Source organism: Caenorhabditis remanei, chromosome V, assembly GCF_010183535.1.
Source record: "Caenorhabditis remanei strain PX506 chromosome V, whole genome shotgun sequence".
NCBI lineage: Eukaryota > Metazoa > Nematoda > Chromadorea > Rhabditida > Rhabditidae > Caenorhabditis > Caenorhabditis remanei.
In genome coordinates, this window is record NC_071332.1 from 9,426,213 (window position 1) to 9,445,849 (window position 19,637).

General features: G+C 39.4%; 3 protein-coding genes across 3 annotated transcripts; 1 reads left to right on the forward strand and 2 right to left on the reverse strand.

The window, feature by feature from the left end:
* Positions 1-209: 209 nt before the first annotated feature.
* Positions 210-1,647, reverse strand: GCK72_018503 (uncharacterized protein; the record flags this gene model as incomplete). Its single annotated transcript, XM_003114337.2, has 3 exons — positions 210-1,322; positions 1,368-1,538; positions 1,594-1,647. The coding sequence occupies 3 exons, from the start codon at positions 1,645-1,647 to the stop codon at positions 210-212; spliced, it is 1,338 nt and encodes a 445-aa protein (XP_003114385.2).
* An 887-nt stretch (positions 1,648-2,534) lies between these two features.
* Positions 2,535-4,269, reverse strand: GCK72_018504 (uncharacterized protein; the record flags this gene model as incomplete). The annotated part of the gene is made up of 6 exons (XM_003114439.2): positions 2,535-2,808; positions 2,858-2,931; positions 3,312-3,488; positions 3,536-3,610; positions 3,982-4,068; positions 4,189-4,269. The coding sequence occupies 6 exons, from the start codon at positions 4,267-4,269 to the stop codon at positions 2,535-2,537; spliced, it is 768 nt and encodes a 255-aa protein (XP_003114487.1).
* A 4,208-nt stretch (positions 4,270-8,477) lies between these two features.
* Positions 8,478-12,241, forward strand: GCK72_018505 (uncharacterized protein; the record flags this gene model as incomplete). The annotated part of the gene is made up of 9 exons (XM_003114456.2): positions 8,478-8,561; positions 8,607-8,836; positions 8,893-9,339; positions 9,403-10,176; positions 10,222-10,414; positions 10,461-10,805; positions 10,857-11,417; positions 11,463-11,924; positions 11,975-12,241. The coding sequence occupies 9 exons, from the start codon at positions 8,478-8,480 to the stop codon at positions 12,239-12,241; spliced, it is 3,363 nt and encodes a 1,120-aa protein (XP_003114504.2).
* Between the last annotated feature and the right edge of the window lie 7,396 nt (positions 12,242-19,637).

A 19,637-nucleotide genomic window follows, 5' to 3' on the forward strand; every position in this document is an offset into this window, starting at 1 on the left:
TGAATAAGACAACATTATAGCCTGTAGAAATGATTTTGTGCTTTGGTTGGAACAATGTTTGATTCAAAATGATTTATTAATTGAGTATTTGTTTCATGAAAAACAAGGAGGCAAAAACAAAAAGTTGGTGTCGAAATATACAAAAAAGATTTTGAGCATCAAATTTCTATTGGTACCCATAAATCTTCGATCGATCGATTCGGTCCTTCTTACTTTCTGCGGCAGCACTGTCCATTTCCACATGGAGAGTAGTTAGCTTGGCAGGAGCATGAGTTGTTCTGTGGAGACTGTTGGCAGGCCTGGGTGGCTGGTTGAGCAGCTTGGCAGGAGTTGGAGCATGAAGACTGGCAGGCAGTCTGACATTGGGCAGCTGGCTGTTGTTGTTGGACACATTGCTGCTGGCAGGACTGTTCACATTGTGGTGCACATTGAGCAGATTGGGCAACAGAGGTCTGGAGAACAATTTGGATGACTTGAGCTGGGGCTTCAGTGGTGGTGTCGTATGGTTGGTACATTGGTTGAGCCTGTTGGGAAGTGCAAGAGTTGTCACAAGCTGGTTGGCAAGCTGGAGCGCAGTTGGACGATCCTTGGTTGTTGTTGTTGTATGGATCGTACATTGGAGCAGCGGTGGATTGAACTTGGTATGTTGGTTGAGCTTGTTGGTACACTGGTTGAGCTTGTTGGTACACTGGTTGAGCTTGTTGAGAAGTGCAGGAGTTGTCGCAGGCTGGTTGGCAAGCTGGAGCGCAGTTGGCGTTCTGGTTGGTGTTGGTGTTGTATGGGTTGTACATTTGGGTGTTGGTGTTTTGGTTGTTGTTGTAGACTTGTTGGGTAGCCTGGGCGGTTTGTTGGCAGATATCCGAGCATTGGGTGTTGCATGCAGAATCGCACTGGTTAGCTGGCTGTTGTTGTTGAACGCATGATGATTGGCATTGTTGCTGGCACTGTGGCTGGCATTGAGCTTGAGCTTGTTGGATTTCAAGTTGGATTTGGATAACTTGTGGAGCCTGGGTGGTGGTGGATGGGGCGTCACAGGCGACGTTGCATTGCTGTTGGCATTGTGGTTGACACTGAGCAGCTGGTTGTTGTTGTTGAACACAGGTAGATTGGCACTGTTGTTGGCACATTGGTTGACATTGTTGGTATTGGACAACTGGTGCTTGGGTGGTCGTGGTGGTGGTAGTTGGTGGATTGTACATTGGAGTACATTGGGATTGACACTGTTGCTGACATTGTGGCTGGCACTGAGACACCGATGGGGCAGATTGGCACTGTTGTTGGCAGCTCTGTTGACAGGCTGGGGCGCATTGAGTAGCTTGGACCTAAATGAAATTTTTGAAATCCTGAATCTTGAGAGAGCAAATTACCTGAACAGTTTGGGTTTGTTGTGGTTGAGCGCAAGAGCAGGATGGAGCTTGTTGTTGGACTGGAGCAGATTGGCAAGAGCAAGACTGAGTCTGTTGAACTTGTTGGCACGAGCACTGGCTCTGCTGTGGCTGAGCACATCCACACTGTCTCTTTTCACGGATCACGCTGCCCTAGAATATTGAAACAGTCAGAAAACAGTCCAAATAAAGATAAAGTGTAACTTACAGACACCACGAGGGCGCAGGCAAAGAAGGCAATGGCGAGCGTGGTGAAGCGCATTTTCGGTAGGTTCGTTTGGAGCCGAACTTTGTAAGAGGACGGATGGTAGAGTTGTCTATCAGCAAGCTTTTATACCAACTTTCAACCTTCATTGCCACGCCCGAACTTGCACACTCCCGTAATTGCTTGCCCATCTTTCATCTTCCGCGCGGAACCGGAATGCTCGCTTCTCTGTGCTCTCCAATGCTCTAGTGGTGTTTCATAGGACGGTAGCGGCTTCCTTTCGGTATACTCAGCAAAAAAAGAAGAGGGAAGAGAGGGGGAGAAAGTGGGGGTTCGCGCATTCTAAAAGTAAACTTTCATACACTAGACGTAAACGATATTGATCATCATCATTGCCACATTACCGGATTGTCTTTTTCTATTTCTTTCTCATTGTGTATTCATGCACAGTCAAAAGCTTTGGAAGAGTAAAGAGTCACAGAGTATTCACACATAAAGCTTCCCGCAAAGAAAAACTAGTAGGGGAACAATAAAGACCTTCCGAAGGTGCGTAACTCGGTAACTCCATGCTCCTCCAGGGGTTGCAGTTACCAGTTTTCATTTCTTTTCAGCAGTTTTATTTGTATGTATTGTGTGTAACGTGCTCTTTCCATGAACTCTCTCCAGATCTATTTTGTTTTGTTGCTCAGTGTAGAATTACAGATTACTCATCTAACTAGTCCAGCTTTTCTTGTTATTATTCTTTATTCGTTAAAGTTTTGAAGTTTACGAAAAAACAAAGCAAATAAACATCATCAGTGAGATCGAGAGTGAAAAAAGCTGTTAACTTGAAAAGGGAAAGAGTCGAATTGCCTAGAAGCAGAAGAGAAAAGTCACAACATTAGGGGAAGAAATGATTACGGTATAGACATATTTAAAAGAAATAAGACATGAAAAATGAGATTTTATGTATGCATATCATCCAAAGCGGCTGCCAACTTCTTTCCTCCAATTGGTGTTTCCTTTTTCTTGTTTGCAGCACGTTCCAATGATTTTCCGAGTCCTCCAGTCTTCTTATTATCCCCTTTTGCCTTCTTTCCTTCTCTCTCACGGTCCTCTCCAACACGTTTTCCCAGTTTCTTGTTTCCCTTCTTTCCATTCGTGGCACAATCCTTGGTAGCCTCCTTCAACGCCTTCTTCTTCTCCTCTAACTCTGTCTTATCCTCATTACGATGACATCTGAAAAGTAAATCATCTTGAGATAAGATAATCTGGAATGGACACGAACACTCTAACAGCCGGACAGCACTTGGCGAGTCGAGCACATTGGCTTTTGAGTCGGCGAGCCTCTTTGTTACATGTCTGCAAAAAACGAGTATTTGCGTGTGAATATACATGTGTAACTATGCGGTATTGTTTAGCGAGAGGGACGGAGTGAGGGGATCAGAAATCGGGAAAAAATGGAAATTGGATAGTTTTTCAGCGGGAGCAAGGAGGTCGTCTAGACTAGTTAGGTTAGGTGAGGTTCATGTTTGTCGAGGGTGATTTTTATAAATCTAAGAAACAAGCCAGATCTAGTTCTCTGAAATTGAAAAAAGGGGAAAGAAAAACTCGGAATCAGAAACCGAAAACAATTCCAGATCAAAATGAGTTAACTACTTTCGTTGTTCTCCGAAATTGTTCTATATATCTTCTAAAGAGCTACGAAATCATTTTTAGTTGCTGTCTCTGGGTATTCTAACCTTGGCGGCTGCTTTCAAACTGTTCTTTTCTTTCTTGGATCGCCTTTTCTGTGGCTCAATAGCTGCCCTTTTGGCATTTTTCTTAAGAATAGCTTGGCATCTTTCGTTTTTCTTTTCGTTCAGTCCGGCGACATTGTCTGCTTTGCTGCGGACACATGTTTCGATTTCGTCGGACATCTGAAACAGAAATCATTAAATTCTGAATTAAGACTGAAACTGAGTACCTGGTCGTGAATTGATCGAATCTCCAAATGAATTCGTTTCGCTTCGGTACACACTCCCTTCTTTCCGTTTGTGGTCTGAAATTTTCAGATGATTTTCTATTTTCAGAATTCAATTCAGATGCAGAAGAGAATACCATTCCCAAATGTTACCGCACCGCAATCTCAAAATTAAAGGAGGAGCCAGAGAATTCAGAATCCACCTTTCTTCTGTGAAAGAAACCCAAAGGAAGAGGGACAGAGAGGACAGGAGATGGAGAAAAAGAATGGAAAAAGTGAAAATTTAATACTAACTGGTAAAACCTTTTTATACCGCCGACATATCCTACGAACTGCTCGAGACCAGAGTAGTCTCATATTCTGAAATCGATTTCGAATGTCTACTTTATTTTTTAACCTACAGTAATTGTAATTGGAGTATTCATCGAAAATGAATGTATGCACAGTACCTCGGTATTATTCTCCAAAAGATGACACTCCTCGGCCTTCTGCTGTGCTTTGTGGATACAATCCGCATATTCTATGCACATCGGTGTCTGTAAAATATGACAGGGTTGATTGATTGAATCAGATTATTATATTAGCTCGTTTCTTGTCGGCTTATATTTTATTCTACACTTTACATATGGTTAAAGTGAAATTTAAAAATATCTCACCGCAGAAACAATTGTTCCATTATCCGAATCGTCGGCAAACGCGACGACAAGAAGCGCCGAGAAGTAGATTAAACGGTTCATTCGTATGGAATGTTACCTGAAAATAAAAATGAGAAATCAGAAGGAAAAAAGGAGAAGAAACAGTGAAATAAACGAGCTATTGAAGACCTTGGAAAAATCTCATAAAACGGTTCAGACGATTGTTGTAGAAGGGCAGTAAGACGTTATTTATGTGGATGGGAACAAATTGAGATCGGAGAGAAAATGAAAGGAATGAGGTGATGAAAACAGAGAAATGGGAAGGAGATGATGAGAGTTGGACCGGTGGGGAATTCGATTTATAAAAGTTTTTTGGTATAGCTTTATTTTCAATTGTATATGCTATTGCACTAAATATGTGTTCAAATTCTTGTTTAAAAATCCCAAATTCCTGATAACATGTCAGTTTTTCCAATCGAATCAGGGTTCCAACTGACTATTGACATCACGCTAGAATCAATTTTTCAGTAGCTACCAAGTCACTCTCACGAGTCAACATGTGGCTTCTGACCATTTTTTTTCCGACTTCGTGATTTGAAAATTGTCCATTCTCGGGGGACCCAATTCCTCGCGACAAAAGTCTATCTCTGTCGTACACATTTCTACGAGCCAACTATTTTTTTTTCGGTGCAGTTTCCCACCCCATCTTTATTCTTTTTAAAAAAAATGACTGGACGAAAAAGCTTCTCGTTTGTGACCACACACTCACATTTCTAATTAACTCGAGTCGGATGTCCTTCTTCTCTCGGCTTTCCGAAAAAAAGAAGATTATGAGAATACGGAATCCGTTTTCGGGTAACAATGGGTGGCTACATAAATGGGTGTCGAGGGGTCAGTTGAGAATAGAGAAGAAATAAGATCAGCCAGTTTTAAAAGGTTGTATGAAAGCGTCAGAAGGAGAGGGTTAGGTGGGAAATGTTGCGGAAAATACAGAAAATGGAGAAGAAAATGAAAAATTCAACTTCAGAAATTGAAAGCTGTCTCAAAACACGGTAGTACTGTAACGAGTCAAAAGAAAAAGAGTAAATCTGAAAAAGAAATCACTGAGATTCTAATAGATGAAACGAACGAACTAGTCGAGAATTGAAGCCCAAAAGTGAAATGGCATCTTATGGTAAGGTCTGATATTCACAGAATTGATGTCAAAGTTTTGAAGATGGAGTAAATGACAAAAGACCGAAGACTGTTTCTAGAAAACGCGAGAAAAAACTGGAGAATGTGGAAAAAAAGGCTTTCATGGGGGAAAGAATATCGAATGATCCACTTCTCTCTTTTCATCCGAATACACTCATCCCGTCATGCTCCATTAGCAATTCGGGTGCTCTATCCACTAAATTGACTCCGCCCCCTTTTTGCTCTCCCTTTTTGTGACTGACTCAGTTACTCACACATACACACACACTCCATCAACACTTTCTCATTATTGTCGTCGTCGGGACTAAAGAAGAAAGAATCGAATGCACCGGAGGGAAAGGGCATTATTATGGAGATGAGAAGTTAATCAACTTTGTTCTCTCTTCCTCTTTTTCTACTGTGAGCATCTCGGTAATTCAATTCGTGAAGCACCGTCAACTCTTTTATGAATGCTTAAAAGAGCCGACCAAAAGTTAGAGAAGCTTCCAAAAATAAGAGAAAGTGTTGAAGAAGAAAAACGGGAAATGAAAGGCACTGGAAGTGGGAGACAGGCCAAAAATCGCTCCCGTGGGTCTAATAACTGAAACTTAGAACTAAAAACATGATGGATGAATGTGGCAGGTGGATCTCACGCGGAAAGAGCACTTGTGAGAGGAAAGAAAAGGAAACGAGAACAATGGAATATATATGAATAGAGGAAAGATAGTATCTGATGAGTAAAGGGGAAAAGATTTAGCAGATAGAGAGGAGGGACATGGATATATAAATAACGTTGTGGAATGGGGAGAAGGACATAGATAAAGGGTAGTTTGTCTTGTGTACTGGTGACAACCCTAGGGCGATATGTACCCACAATCGGGAGGGACTATCTTGAGAATTTTTAGAGCGAAAGATTGGTATTAGCTGGATAACTGATCAAAAATAAGTTTTAGGAGTTCAGGGATATCATGTCTTTTGATGTGGTTGAAATGGGTTCGGAATAGTATTGTAAGCAGGATGAAGTTTTCTGATAGCAGCAGCAGCTACAAACGGAAGTGCATATTTAACTTGATGGAAACCTCAGCTAAGAATACGAAAACAGAAAATTTCGAGAACTGCAAAGACCTTCATTTTTGAAATCAAACAGAAATCAGATATGCATTGCTCAACGTTCCAATTAAAATTTGAGAGAAAAGGATATATTTTTTTCCAAAAAGACGAATTGGTTCCAAAATGTCGACTACTAAAACCAAAAGGCACCCTCTTCTTCTCTTCTACCATATACTATATGTCAACTTAACTCGAGTTGACATTTCACATTTCCCAATCCAGATTTTCAAAATAAATTTCCTCAAAGGGGTTTGACCGACACAAACAGCCGCATGTCACCCATTTGACACCAGTTGGGAGGAATTGGGAGTAAGAAGTAAGGGATTAGATGAAACTGAAGAAGTCAGATGGGCGGCACGATGAGTTTCAAACCAGACGGATTAGAATATTTGTAAGAGTTGTTAAGAAGAAAAGAAACGAAGAGGGCTACTTGTTTGAATTTAGATAGTATTTCACATAACCACAGCTTGTTTTGTAAGTTCCAGTCATCAACAGAAATCTACAGTAAACGGAAATATCCACTCAAAGGTTTCTGCAGAAAGCAACAAAAACCAATTCACTTTCAGAGTTGACAAAATAAAAGAAGACTAAGTGAGTTGGGAACTCGTAGTGAATTATTGAGCAGGTTCTGGCTCTCTTCCTCACTTGAATGAATCGCGAAGCTTCAATTTGAAGACTCCATCAGGCTTCTCGCACAAATGTATCTCAGTTCTTTTTTTACTGAATGTTTTCGGAACACAACTATTACGTCGATTTGGGGAATAAATAGACTCAAGAAGAAACTAAATGGGGTCTCCAGGAGGAAACTCAAAACCTTCAGAACTTCCGTTTCAAAGTCTTATTGCAGAAAAAAGAAAGATCAAAAAGAGGAAAAAAGAACCTGCTCATGAAAAGTTCTGCTTTTTCGAAGGTCGAATTACCCCCTCTCGTTTGACTCTTGACACATTGATGACATAGGCAATGGAGTTGAGAAAAACGCATGTGTTTCACTTTTCTCTGTCTCTATTTCTTCTTTTACTTCTCACTCCCACTCATATCCCTCTGGTTCAGTTGGAAGAAAGGAAGATCCCAGAAAAAGTGAGAAGAGTCCCCAAGAAAATGATTTTTGAGAGGGTAAAGTATGAGTGAATTGATAAATTGAGACCACTTACCACTTAGATTTTTGAAGTTTTGATGCAATGGGGTAGGAGAAAGAAAAATTGAGAAATGGAAAAGAGATATTTTGTGTCAATAGTTTTCGGTATTTGTGAGTGAACGCTTAATATCTCATGAGGTTTTTGGAAGATTATCTGGATCATATCACGTAACAAGTACTCAGAGTTTCTAAATTTGGAAGTAGAGCTCTATTCGAAGTTTCAGTGGGATAGAAATTCTGTAACACTACAGATTATATAAAACAGGAAGGCAACTTTTATCGGCAGAGTTGGTTAAATGAACTTATCAACCGGGCATGTTTCTAAAACAAATTTTGTACACACCACAACTCAAAAGCAGAAAATCAGGATCCTTGGAACAAAACTGAGCTCGAACAACCAGAGAACGACGAGGTAGATATAAAACACAATTGTTTTTGAGCGTCCATCCGTCCTCCCCAACTGCAGTTTGTCATTGTCTTTTTCTCCTTTCAATCACATACTATTTTTCTAGTTCTCACCCACTTTGCCCTCGTCTATCACTTGTCGAAGAATGTGAACTGCTCCACATGCTCTGTGAGCTTATCAAACTTTTTCGAAATGAACGGTTTTTGGTGGCTTGGAGGCGGAAGTTTAAAGAAAACAAGTGAAGGAATACTCAAGAGCTATATTTTAAAATTAAATTGGGAAATTTCTGGTATTAAACTCGTTTTCTATCAAAACCAAAGTCTTCGATCGACCGTCTGAATTTGAGCTCCCGCTCTTTTTTCGTCTGCGTCTCTAACCTATAATGCGTGCAGAGGGAGCGCACTTGCATTTTTTCTATTTTGGCAATTTTTTTCTGCTTTTTTCAGATACGACAGCAGTTTCCCCATAAATATAATTTTTGCAGAAATGGGTAATTTGAAAGATGATTTAAAATTAGCTGCAGGTCTACTAAAATCGGGTGACAACGAAAAAGTGATCGAGTTGCTAAAAGTTTGTTAAAACTTTTCATTGCAGGAATAAAATGTACTTTTTTAGGATTATACAGAAGAAGAGTCTGCAGATTATCGAGTATTTTGTTTCATTGCTCTAGCCTACTCGAATATCTCCAATTATGACGAGAGCTATGAGATGTACAAGAAAGCAGTTGAAGTCGACGAAGCAAACTTGATGGCGTGGAAGGGACTCTTCAAATTGTTCGAAGTCGAATCATGTACGACACCTGACCAATTTTCATTGCGTGTTTGCGAATTCATGCAGAAAAATGGGTGAGTAAGTCATTAGAAAAATTGTTCGAAAACTCATGTATTCTTATTTCTTTCAGAGACGAAAAAAAAGTTCAAGCTTCTCAGGCTCTCCGACGAATTCATGTTGAATTGAAACTGTGGACGGAAATTCAAACAAAATTTGACTCGTTGGAGTTCAAAACAGACGCCGTAAATCTTCGGCAAATTATTGAAAGCCTCTGTTCACACACAGATAAAGCAGCAAACATGGATCTGTTGGAAAGAGCATTCGGTGCATTGAAGGAACTAAACATGCTCGAAAACGACTCGGGAGCCATGCTGAATTATTGCAAGTTCACAAAGCGAGAAGAAGATATCACACGACTCATTAATCAACATAAAAATATTATTGTTGACGAATGGGTACAGAAGAAAATGTTCGAAACTTGTTGTCAAAAGTTTTTCGAATCAAAACGATTTCCGGAGTTTGTCGACAATGTCACATGTGCCGCACTTTCAACTATGACAGTTGTGAATGCTTTAAAGTGAGTTTATTATTTCTTCTACTGTAGTTATATTACTTTCCGTTGTCAGTGTCTAATTTACAGGCACAATAACATTGCTGCCGCCTTAGATGCACTGGACTCAGTTCCAGACCATTCTGCTTATCCTGATTGTCTTCTATTCGTGGAATTGCTCGCCGAAACAGAAAACTGGGAAGCTGTTGAAGTGCTTGCTCGTTCAATTAACCGGATTTATTCTTCTCCAATCTGCAATGGATGGATATGTAGATCACTTCTTGAGATTGAACCAGATTCAATTGAGAAATTGCAAGCACTTGGACCTCTCCCACTTCCAGAATTTGCTATAGAAGAACTGAAAATTGCAATTTTGTCTGAAAATGAGAACCAGATCAGCAAACTTCTCAATCAATATGATGAGAGTTCGAACGTTGGTGTCGTCCTGCGGTTAACGAAAGCGCTTTTCTCATCGGAAAATGTAACATCTGAACATGTCAAACTCTCGGAGCGTCTTTCAACAGACAACAGTAAAGATTTGGTTCTTGCTGCAGAAGTTCGAATTCGTGCTGGTCTTGATGCAAACAGTATTCTAGTGAACGCTGCAAAATTGAACGTTCGATGCAGTAGAGCATTTTACTTGCTCGGAAACGTTATTGCTGTGAAGAATGCAACAAAAGCAAAGTCGTTAATTGAACGAGCAGTACAAATTCGTCCCGGAAGTGAGGAATACACCAAATCTCTTCACGATCTGCTTGTCAGGAAAGGAGTATCTCCAGAAGAAAGATTAACTGTTCTAAAAACGTTATTGGCAAAGAAAAGAAATCGTCGGAAGCCGTTCTGGATTTCTGATGCACTTTCCTTGTAAGAATTTACTTTCAGAATTCTGAACTACAATACATTTTTCAGAATCTATATGGACATGGACAGTTTGACAGAAGCTATTGACGAGCTCCAACAAATGGTTCGTCTCTATAGAGATAACCGAACTGTTTGGGCTCGTCTTGCCGACGCATACACACGAAAAGGACATCTCAGAGCGGCAGTCAGCTCGTACGCTCAATTAGCAGAAATGGAGGATGGCCATGAATATATCATACCGGTTGGAGAGGAACGAAAAGAAACGAGAACTCATTGGTTTATTTCAGATTACAAGAGTCCTTCTACAACTCGGTGAATGTGACGAGGCCCTCGATAAAATTATGGAATTTCGGAGAAAATTAGAAGAAGAAAGTCTCGAGTGTGGTTCTGAGTCTCTGATTGTGCTCGATTTCACAGAAGCAGAAATTCGTCTCAATCTTCACGAAACGACATGTGGAGAGCAGAAACGGTTCCATTTAAAGAACGCGTTTCGGCTTCTCACAAGATGTATAAATGCAGACGGTAATTGCTCGTATGCGGCAGTATTAAAACTTTTCGGTGATGCTCTGTTAGTTGTCTCCAAGTATGCAGAAAGAAATATTTTGTATTTCGAAATTGATCAAAAGTGGCAGGTGTGCTCATTAAACATTGTCTGATCCTTGGAGACAATATTGTAATTTCAGATTTCAACTCGACTTGATTGTGTTACAAAGGCTGTTTCATTTTACATGTCAGTTCTAAGATCTCAAAAACACGATCCTCTTGCTTGGTACGATGTTTCTGTAGGACTTTTATCGAAGTTCAAAATCGAAAATGACCAAAAAATACTGTCAAAAGTGCAGAAAATTCTCGAGCATGCCCTGTCTTTGACCAATGTTGAAACTCTTCTCTCTTCAATATGGGCTCTCCTAGCAGAAACGAAACGACTTTCTGAAGACCCCATTCGTCACCGACTTCACTGTCTCGGACGTGCTCTTGAACTGAACAAGGCAAACGATGCTGCTTGGTTACAATTGTCAGTTCTGTGTCTAGAAGTGGGAAGACTAGTCGATGCGTCTCGTGTTCTAGAACAATGTATAAAGTACAATCCACATAATGCAGAAGCGTGGTGCGCCTGGGCACAGACAGCTCATTTTCAAAATAATGCTCATGAAGCACTTGCCATGTTCCGACAAGCTCTCTTCGTTCGTGCAATTCCGAGTGCAATTGTCGGATATTCCACTTACTTATGTGACAGCTTGAAGGTATGAATAAAATTAATTATTCGTTTTTAGTAAGCTAAATTTCAGAAAAACCAGCATCGATTCGATTCTGCGACTGCTGCTCTCAATTTCGAATCAATCGTTGATCTGAGCAATCTTGCTTACGCCGACGAAAACATGCTTTATCATCTTGGATTGCTAGCTGACCTTTTCGGATGGTATCCTGAAGCGCAATTTTGTTTCGAGCTATCCCAGAGTTCAAAAATTACGGACGAATTGCAACATTCTCGGGTCAAAGCTGACATTCTGTACAATAGAAACCAATCAGAGCCAGCATCTCATTCGGATTCTAGAATATGTGGAATTCTGAAACTGACCAGTGCTGAATGTTACGCTTTCTTGACTGCTGAAATGGATGTGTATAGAGATTTGTACAGATTCGTTGAGACTAACGATGCTGAAGCATTTAATAAGCTTTATACGAGTTGTGTGAAAGGAAAAGGAATATCTGTATCGCTTTTTATTTCTGGACTTATCATGTCGAACACAGTAAGTTTTTGTATTGCTCGAACTTTCATCCGTACTCTTCTTGTTTTCAGAATCTTCCAGTGGAATTCATTCGAACAATGCACGAAGCACTACCTCGTCATGAACTAATTGATTATTATCCTACTCGACTCCCAGAAGGAATGGACAACGGACTTCAGCATTTGGAGCAAGATGGAGAGGAGCCGTTCAGATATCGCCATCGGTCAGCTCATCTTCTCCTTGAGGAACTAAAAATTCTTCGAGAGAAGGTGGAACAAGAAAATGAAAAACCGGGGGACGAATCTCTGCCAGACGATGAAGCAGACCTGAGAAATTAGAATCATTTAAATTTTATTGTGTATTTTGCTCTTTTTTTAATTCGTACGGTGTTGTTTCTGTATATTCACTGCCTTGGAATTCGGTTTTCATGTAATCTGTGACTTTATTTTTCAAATTCCGGTAAAACTTTATTTATTTTTATGGATTTCTTTTCAGTTTTGATTCTCCAGTCAAAATCATGGTAATTGCAATATTTCTTCATGCATGTTGCCTTTTTTTAATGAGGAGCCCTTGTGATCCACGCGTTTTAGAAATTTGATATCTTCATACCCTATCCGCCCTGCTTTTTTTCCCTTCGTTTTTTGTTTCTATGTTGCTTCTTTTTTCACATTCTCATTCGAAACTTCCAGCTTCGACTGGAGAAGTCGACAGTTTTCAAAAATGTTGATATGTCAAATATGTTCGAAATTTTAATCTGAATGAGTCCTTCGATGTTACTGATAAGACATGTCTTTTGTCACAGCAGGTGTTTCAAAATTCTCTAGACATTGCTCTCATGCTTTGATGTCACAACAACTGATAGAAATATCATGTCTTCAAAAGTTTAGGTGTCAGATTTCTAAATGTCATTTCATTTCCAAGTTGTTTCTATTTTTACTCTTTGTTATTTTCCGAAGTTCGAAACGGCTCTTTTTGATGTTATCACTTGTGATAATCATCTGATGACCAGATAACATGTCCACATTACATTAATTAATGTGAGTGTCCAATAATTTGTTGAAGATTGAATACACCCGAAAAACGTCGGAGGACACAACAGCTGACTCGGCACTCCAATCTTGCTGGACACGAGCTCGAACATGCTCCAGGAAACACAACTTTCCTTCAAAACGCTATGTCTCTATTTTGATTTGCAGCAGCTCCGTTTAAAGCTATTCTTCAGAAAGAATCGTGGAGTGCAAACAAATGTATACAATAATTGCTTGGAGGAACTTTTTCTAAAGGGGTTATGAGTGAAGAAGGTGGCGGGTCAAGAGAAGCATTTTTGACAAATGTTCTCAACAAATGTCAATCCTTCGGGTAGCCGCCAGGTTTTTCTTTTTCACGCACTCTCCACATTCCACGCAAAATCCATCTTCTCCTCGTTTTTCTTCCACTTTTCTCACCTGAGAATGTTGCCAAATCTCAACCGAAGAAATCCTTCTCTTCCTCACTTTTTTCAATGTTTCCCGGCTCGACTTTCTTAAAACGCGTCATTATGTTTGCGAACATGTGTTCTGCTCTCAAAAGCCAACCGGTTCTCTTACATATGAGATTCGGTTTTGATTGTTTGTTTTTTTTGTTTCGGGAAGTGAATGTGTGCGACTAACTGACCGGTGGGTGGGGGATGAAGAAATAAAAAAAAAGAAGGAGGAGGAGAAGGGTATTGTGATGTTTTGAGAATTTCCATACAAAGGTTTCCGTAGTGTGTTCATCTCGGTTAATTCAAACAGAAACCTTGGTTTTTAGCATAATCTCAATATATTCGGCTCTGTTTTTATCGTATTCAAATGATTTACTATCTTCAAATGCACATGCTAGGATTTGACCCGATTTGTTGCGAAAAACTGAAATAAGTGGTACAGTATCCAGCTGTATTCCAATCTTTCATGAGTATTAGTAAGTCAACTCTAGATTCCTTTGATATTTTCTCTCTATAATCACCTCGTTTTATGAAATTATTAACCACTTCACGGAACGATCTATATTAATTTTCTTCCGTGAATAAATCATCCAGATTCATATTGAAAATGTCTTTTTGTCAAAGCATGAAAAACGTGGAAGGCTTTACCGGAAACATGCCGAAAGTCCGAAAACAACACAATTTTGACGTTTTTTACGCTTTATGCATTTCCGCATAAGAAACACCTGCGGCTTTCTCTTGTCAAGTTTCGAATTTCACACCAAGAATCCAAACCGTATTGACTCTCCGAAAAAATTGGAAACGAGAGCCCGAGCAAAACATACAAAAACGACAAAAAAACTAGAGATTTCGGTCACTCTGTGGAAATCAGCTGCTCCCACCCTTCTGATTTATCGCGTTGTTCATCACGTACTTTGCCCTTCTTCCTTTAAAAAAACACCGCTGTTAAATTTTTCCAGATAATAATGTTTTAAGGTCGATCGTAAAGTTGATAAGGTTTCTCTTCCACGTGACCCACCTGTCATTTTTCGTTTTTTACCGCAGTTTAGCGCTAGTTTGTTCTTCGTTTCCTTCTCTGAGTTGTGCCAATGTATCAGGATTACATGCGTAAGACAGTAGGTCACAAGTAGGTCATCAAATATTTGAAAGTGCTGAGAAGTACGTTAGTGCGGGGTCTTTGACTCGTGTTTTTTTCGGATTAGTTGATTCAAAAGATGAGATGGAAGGTCAAGAAGCTGAGATAGGATGGGACTCAAACTTGTTTCAAAGTTCAGAAATTCTTCAATTCTGAGCACATAAAAAAGTCTACATAAGACATTCGGATGTTCAGAAAACAGCTTACTTTAGATGTTTCCGGTTCTCCATTGATCCTATTGTTTAGATTCTCCCATTTCCTCTTTCTGTTCCGAAGACTTATAAAAGAATCAAGCATCTTTTCTAACTAACTATCACTATTTCTTCGTTCCTTGCACAAGCATTAAAACTTATCAAAACCACATGTCCTTTCTCTTCATCTTTCCATCAATTTATTCTCTGCAAGAACTTTTCGGATTTCATCATAGAATATTCAAGTTTTTGCTTCCAACATGTTGCGAATGTAAATTCGAAAGTGAATTCGAATATTCGAATGAAGAGAAAAGATTTCTATAGAATACCTTTTTCCTTCCAAATTCAAACTTCTGAATACTGCTTCTCGCTCCTTTCTTCTCAATTAAATTATACTTCGACCCAGAACTAGAAATTAATCAAATCAGTAAAAGGAGTGTCACTGCTGTGCCGAGATATCACACCCAGAGACACCTAATCATTAGGTTTCACTAAAAAGAGGAAAAAGAAGAAGTCACCACCTTTTTACACTTCTTCGTTTCTTCTTTTTGCCAGTATGCTTCAGTTTTGTTTATACCGGTACCCGGTGGTGTCATGTCCTCTTTTTCTACACTTTTAAACTTTCCCTTCTTCTCCATTTTTTCCCAGAAACTTCCCACTTATTTATTGACACTTTTTCATTCTTAGTGCACAGCACTTCAAGTGTTTTCGTTTCGTTGTGCCAAGTTTCAAGTTTTCGAAATTTGGGAAAGGATTTGCTAATTTCAAATCCGTATGAGCTCTGAAGAGAGAGGGGGATAAGTGCAAACAAGCTACTGTGGGCGTACACTAGGACACTTTCCAACAAGAAGGAATAAGGTTTTTGAATTTTGAGTTTTCGAAAAGAGGATTTATTCCTATTTTCGTTTTAGAAACTAGCCGGAAGTGCAGTTTTTGCACCACGAATTTTGTTTCTAAATTGAAGTAATTTGAGAACTAGGGTACAGTATACCCTACTTCAATGTGTTTAGACCTATAAACACTTTTTCTATAATTTACTTGTTTCGTACCAATTTGTTTTTTTTTCTCAATTCCACAAGCGTTCGCGAGGCCAATAACATAATTGACGACCCCGAAAACATGTGAAGAAGAGATCATTAGATGAACATGAACACACAACCGGTCTTCTTTTTTCTCACTTTGCAACTTGACACCTTCCCACAGGTTCATCATTTCCCGCTGGGCGGTCCAACCGAAATAAAAACAGAGTTTTGCCACACGCTCATTCTCAGTCTCGGATGGGAGTCGCCGGTGTTGTGTAATAGGTGGAATCGACACTTTGCCTGATATTTATGGGCCACTTTTATCATTCGGACTAACTACTGGATTCTCACCGACGGGAATCCATCACATTCAGAGTTTTCCACGTAGTACTATTACGTTGATTGTCTGAGAATGTGCTAAAGTATTCAGTAGTCCCAGCGCGGAGCAATCAAATGATCTCGTTATGAAGTCTGAGTTTTTTAATTCAAAGAAAGGAAATTTCTAAGACATCCCGATTCTCAAGATCTCAGTGAACTCTCTCATTCTAGTCGTTTTGGCTTTCTGGGTAGTCAAACCACAGTAACACTCTTCTAGTCATTTTCTCCCAGTAAGATTTTATTTCTTTTTGTGATTTCAACTATGTTGTTTGTTTGTGTTGTCCATCATCTATACAGCCCACAAGTATATATGTGTTCGTATTTACCCATTTCGTCGTACTCGCTTCTTCAGTGATCCCACCCCCTTCAGACAAAAAAATGATGTTATCAAAAAAGAAGCAGAGAGGAGCAAAAAAAGAAAAAAGCGATGGCCAAAAATCTTTTTCCGTCTAAATCGCAGCTTATTATCTTGTCTTTCTCTATTATGATGATGACCATCTATAATATCACTTTTGCTGGATTACTCTCCTAAAATTATGGCACTTTACTACGGTTTCCTTGTTTTTCAGTATTTGGCAACATAGAATATTTGTGCTTCTGAAATGCATCATGCAACACAACGAAACGTCACATTTATCATACTTGAAACACTACAAAAAATCACCACAAATGAGCCACACTAAGCTCTTTTTCCTCCTCCCCCTTCATGCCCTTTTTCTTCTCACTTATAGCGTTGCAAGCAGTTTGTTGTGTTTTTTACTTACTTTCTTTTCTCTTTTCCACGCTGATTCTCTCTTCTCTGAAAAAAATAACACAAAAAAGGAAGATGACAAAGTTTTTTTGCGACGATGGAGACGTAACCGCTACGCTTAATCCGAACGAGGTCTAGAGAAACCGAGAGATTTTTTTCATCCGTTTTCGGTTTTGAGAGAGAAAAAATTCTCAGGATTTATGTTTTCTGGTCGCCACGAAAGGAAGAAGATCCTTTTTTGCAATTAGGTCAGCATTGAATGACTCTTCTCTTTTAAGATTTCGATTTCCGTGGGAAAACCGGGGATTCTTCAGAAGAGGAATGAATCAGCGAGCTCCAACCCGAATCAAAGATGTGAGATACAGGGATGAGGCTGTCAGAAGCTCCAAGTCATTTTTCTTATTTTACTTCCAAGATCTATTGGATCATCTTTGCATTTTTTGAAAAACTAGGTTCTCCAAATGAAGAAATGTCTCAATGATCAGAATCTCTCCGTAACCTGTTTTACTTGCATCAGCCTCAAATTTTGCAGAATTTCAAATCTGAACTCCGCTCCGTTTTCAATTTTTCACTTACTCCGTTATTCTCTCTTCCACTTTGCATCATCTGCGTTACGCCTACAAAAAACGACGTCGCCCTTTTGCCTCTTCTCGAGAACATACTCACTTCCGCTGCTATTCTGTGTTCATGTTCTATACTTTACAAAGAGAAAAATGTTGCCAAAAACTGAACGAGAATAGAAAAACCGCTGAGGCTTGATGGATTGCACGACGACGTCTGCTAGAAGACGTGTCCAGCCATACATGTACTTCAAAGCTGAATGTGTTTGCTTTTTTTAGTGTTAGACATATGTTTTCTTTTCTTGGCTTCTCTTCCTAGATGTTTTGTCATTTTGTTGTGTTTTGTTTTTTGCCGTGTTTGCTCTTAAAGGGTCAGTAGCCAGCCAACAGGGTAGATCACACAATTCACCCACCACCCACGGTGTTATTTATTTGTCAGCCGATCTCCAAGATATCTAGAGTTGTTTCTACCGGTTTTGTGGGAGTGCACACTGTATTTTCATAGAAAAGTCTGATAGTAGTAGGTCATATGATAAGCGATGTTAGGCTCACTTAAAATATGATTCGGAGCCAGTTTTCGCACATTCAATCTTCTTGAAATGTCAGTTGATTCTCAGTCTTCGAATGTTTTTTTCTGAAATTTGATATCTGAATGTTGTCAGCTCCCGAACCTTCTCACTTTTCTGACAAGGCGAACCCCCGATTTCCGCAATTTCTCGTGAGACTCGTGGAAGTTTCTGAAAGACTGAATTCAAGTTAGAATACTAAGGATATTCAAGGAAATCAATCATGAAACTTAAGATTCCAAACATTCCTAATATTGCATTCTCCTTTCGATATGCTCAACATTTTCCTTCCTAACTATCAAATCAGTGTAATCACAAACCTGTCAATTTCCCTCATTTCTTTCTCTCTTTCAGCGTCAGAAATAAATAGTTTCCGTTCGTTTTTGTTCAACTGATAAGATGATATCATTCATTTTCCTCTGCCTCCTCTGGCGCCGCCGCCGCAGCACACACCCAACTCTGATTAATTGCTTGCTCAAGTCGTAGACATTCTCTTTTTTTCTGTGTATCTTCATTCTTTTTATTTTGATAAATTTCTATCTTCTTCTGTTTTCAGAACAATCACCTAACACATCATCAATTCTTCTGTTCTTCCCAAAACATTTCACACAGAAGAACGGGAAAAGAAGAAGTCACACTAGCTACGTCATCTCTGAAAGCTTTTAGGAGGAGACAGAGGTGAGTGAATCATATTTAGATAGAAGAACACTGACTATTGTGTAATGGGAGGTATTAGTACAAAAGTGACCGCGCGGGTGGTACCACAAAAGGGCGAATAGTCATTAGTTTGGAGTTTCGAATTGAACGACTTCGGCATTCGTTTCGGAAATCGATCAGTTTCTCTTTTCGTTTCGATAATGTAATTAATAATTATCTTTCTTTGTTTCATTTAAGTTGAATGTCTAGTTCATGTTTTCACAAACGACCTTAAACCTTTTCGAAGTTTGACCGGTAGTCCAGGTGCTTTTTTCTTTTTGAAAATCGATGTTTTCTGCTCTTAAATCTGAAAAACTCCGTCAGGCAAAGAATCTCTGCCAGTGAGCAAATTTCACTGAATTGAGTGTAGTCTCAACATATGTTTGGCACCTTTTTGGTTCCCAATTGTTAGAGTAAGGACGCCACGCCAGATGGTAATCGGCATTGAATCAGCACATGTTCAGTCCATTTTCACTTCTTCTACATATTGAAAAATTGACCGAAAATTAGGCAATGCAATAAGCTCTTCTAGTATTTCTACTTTCATTTTCAATTGACTTCTATCTTCCACCTATAACAAAAACTTTGACCCGTTTCATCTTCAGTCCAATTCCAAAAATTTACATAACCGGCTGCTTACTTGAGGTTTGAAAGAAAAAACCGCAAAAGGCGTGTCTTTACCCGACAACCTCTTCACAGAAACACACAGTCTAGAACTTATTCTTCTTGTATATATTTTTTCCAACGGTGAATTTTTTGGCGTCAAACTGGTATCTGTTTAGTTCAGTTCTTTTCACGGTTTCCTCTCTAGTGGTTAGTTTGTATACGACAGTTCATCTGAATTCTCGATTTTCTCTCAAGAGGTCAGATGAAAAGAGAAGGGGATAGAGAAAGAAATAGAAATAAAAAAGAAAGAAAATGATGGATCACCGCCGTTGCGTTCTTTTTGCCGCAATTTATCTCTATCACCTTC